This window comes from Priapulus caudatus, unplaced genomic scaffold, assembly GCF_000485595.1.
Source record: "Priapulus caudatus unplaced genomic scaffold, Priapulus_caudatus-5.0.1 Scaffold665, whole genome shotgun sequence".
NCBI classification, from domain to species: Eukaryota; Metazoa; Priapulida; class Priapulimorpha; order Priapulimorphida; family Priapulidae; genus Priapulus; species Priapulus caudatus.
In genome coordinates, this window is record NW_014577726.1 from 159,790 (window position 1) to 163,119 (window position 3,330).

Below are 3,330 nucleotides of genomic sequence, written 5' to 3' on the forward strand. Positions count from 1 at the left end.
ATATCTCTCTATCTATTTATCTATCTATCTATCTATCTATCTATCTATCTATCTATCTATCTATCTCTCTCTATATCTATCTATCTATCTATCGATCTATATATCCATATATCTCTCTATCTATTTATCTATCTATCTATCTATCTATCTATCTATCTATCTATGTATCTATCTATGTATCTATCTATTTATCTATCTATCTATCTATCTATCTATCTATCTATCACACTCTATAGTCTATAATAGTGCTACGTATAGTCTTGCACACTCTGTATCAAGTGTCGGTGCAAAGTGAGTGTTGTTACAACAATGACATGACAGTCATGCAAGCCAGTGCAAAGTGAATCCCGTCTGCATGTGGGCCGGTTTATTTACCGCTACAGGAGTGCGTTGATGTAACGCTGCTGCAGGGGCATGATTTTTTCATCATTTTTTCGTTTTGCGATGTCAGATGACCTCGGAAGACAAATCCAATGTACCCATGTTCCAATGTATCCAAAGTTACATGTAATGGCCATCCTTGGACATATATAGAGTGGCCGATATCGATTTGAATCGAGAACAGACGAACAGAGAAACTTCCACAAATATGTATTAGATATGCGGGTAGTGTACATGTGTCATCATCACACCATTGGGACTATTTCGCTCCTAATGTCGACTTACGTCACACGCATACCGTGACCGTGATCAGCGCACGGCGCCCGGGTGTATGGTGCGTGAATGTGTCACACTAAACTCCACGACAGATGGCGCTCTCGTTCTAGCTCAATTCACGAGTTGTACGAAGGGGACGCTACATGCAGTTTGGTGTCACCCCCGGCACCCGATATCACGCTGCCCCGGTTGCGAAAAAAGTTATATGGCTGAGCATGCGCGCGAACTGTAAAGTCAATGAATGCGCTTGTGTTGCGGCTCGGTATGATGACGCGCGGTCGTCGTTCCACACAAAAAAGTTATTGTTTTCCTAAAAACTCGACCAACACCAACGCGTGACACAAAGGCCTATATAGTCCTATATACAACAGGACGCCCACCAGCAGTTTATTTAGTCTAAGATGCCCTAGTGTAGTCACTACAGTAGGAACATATTTACTTGCTCCGAAATCGCACAGCATATCCTACACGCTAACAGCATGTTGATTTGGTCCACGGTGTCACAGTGATTTCTGTACAGGAAGTTGTTGATTTGGTACAGAAAGGTCACTGTAAACTCTATTCGGTAACAACATGTTGATTTGGTCCAAGATGTCAAACTAGATTCTATCCAGCATTGTTGATTTCACCCGGGTGGCATACATGCAATTGTATATTTATCTGGTGTTATCCAGCGTATGACAGTTACAGAGGCGTGCCAGGAACCGCGTGGGACAGCGCACGCCAATACGTGCACTACAAAAATAATAATAACCGTCATTCACCCCTCTCTCTCGCTTTCTATCTTTCTCTCTCTCTCTCTCTCTCTCTCTCTCTCTCTCTCTCTCTCTCTCTCTCTCTTCCTATATATATATATATATACATCGTAATCTCCCTCAATCTCTCTCGCCCCATCTCACTGCCTCGCTGCTTCTCTCTCTCTCTCTCTCTCTCTCTCTTTTCGTCTAGCTTTCTGTTTTTTCTTTTTTACTCTCTCCCCATCTCCCTTTCTCCATCTCGTTTTCTCTTTTCGTCAGTCTGTCTCTCTCTCTCCCCCCTCTCTCCTTCTCTGCGCCGCTATCTTTCTTCCTTCCCTTAATTCCGCTCTTCCTTTCTCTCTCTCATTTTCCCGCTCTCATCTGCATATATGCATGGCGTCTACGTCTGCGAACACGTGCGGCACAACCATGCACAGTGGCAGCAAGCAGGTTCCTCCCTCTATGTTAGCCCTAGCTCTAGAACTATAGCCCTTCACTCTGCCATAAGCCTATAGCCCTTCACTCTGCCATAGGCCCATATCTCTTCACTCTGCCATAGGCCTATAGCCCTTCGCTCTGCGCCATAGGCCTATAGCCCTTCGCTCTGCCATAGGCCTATATAGCCCTTCGCTCTGCCATAGGCCTATAGCCCTTCGCTCTGCCATAGGCCTATAGCCCTTCGCTCTGCCATAGGCCTATAGCCCTTCGCTCTGCCATAGGCCTATAGCCCTTCGCTCTGCCATAGGCCTATAGCCCTTCGCTCTGCCATAGGCCTATAGCACTGGCAGCAAGAACAAGCCCGCACGTACAACACATACGCGGCCATTGACTATATATAACTACATAGTTGTATTATATAGTCAATGGCCGCGTGTGTGTTGTACGTGCGGGGTTGTTCTTGCTGCCAGTGGCATATAGCCCTTCGCTTTGCTACAGGCCTGTGGCAGAGCGAAGGACTATAGTTCTAGAGCTATGTTAGCCCCAGCGCCACCCCGACATCCCCACCCATCCGCCAGACCCGCCCAGCCAAATGCATGCATGTCAGCCTCCGGGGATACGTACGGTACTGCCCTTTCCGCACTCTCCCCTCCTCTTGCTATCTGCGCGCAAACCTGATTCCTCTCGATCGGAGCATTGTTCGTGTGGCGCGATGCAGGCATTGTTATGGCGGGAAGACGGTGGCCGCCTGGGGCCGCCACGATACGCTATACGCGGGGTGAGTGACCTCGCACGCGGACCCGGGCGTTTTCGACTGCGGCGGATTCACCGCAGAGTCTATCTACCACCGAGTATCTAGACCGAATCGTGAGGCTAATTGAGTATTATCGCTAATGCCTCCTCCTCTCTCGCTCCTCTCTATGTGTGTGTATATACGCGCTGGGCGACTAGTAGGTGTACGTATAACTACCAGGTGTAGCGAGCTGTGTGTCATTGTGAGTTCATCGTGGTAGATAGCGGGTGGCAGTTACATAGTCAGACGGATGTGCGCGAGGTAATCCCCTTATTCATGCACGCGATTTTACGTTGTCGTGTTGTGTTTTTTATATCGTGATCTTACCGTGCCAGGCTGAAACTGAGCTGTGTGTTGTTGTTGTTTTACACCGGGAGTCCGCATGACTGCGCTCTGGCGAAAATGACCGTGTGTTCGTGAAAAGGTCACGCATGTAACCGCACGCACACACACGCACACGCACATGCACGCGCGCGCGTATAGGCAGGCAGACAGGCACGTACGCACACACACAAAAACTAACACACACGTGTACGCGCGCACACACGCACACACGCACGCACGTAAGCACACACACAAACACAAACACACGACAAACACACACACACGTACACACACACACACGCACACACACACACACACACACACACACACACACGAGCACGCACGCAGACACGCACACGCACGCAGACACGCACACGCACG

The 3,330-nt window shown here is 48.6% G+C and overlaps 1 protein-coding gene across 1 annotated transcript in view; it reads right to left on the reverse strand.

Annotated features, from left to right (window-relative positions):
* LOC106812600 overlaps window positions 1-3,330 on the reverse strand; it is an 11,531-nt gene that overhangs the window by 3,462 nt on the left and 4,739 nt on the right. The window contains exon 3 of the mRNA XM_014816508.1: window positions 2,769-2,779. Coding sequence (XP_014671994.1) covers window positions 2,769-2,779 — 11 coding nt within the window. The remainder of the gene's footprint in view (window positions 1-2,768; window positions 2,780-3,330) is intronic.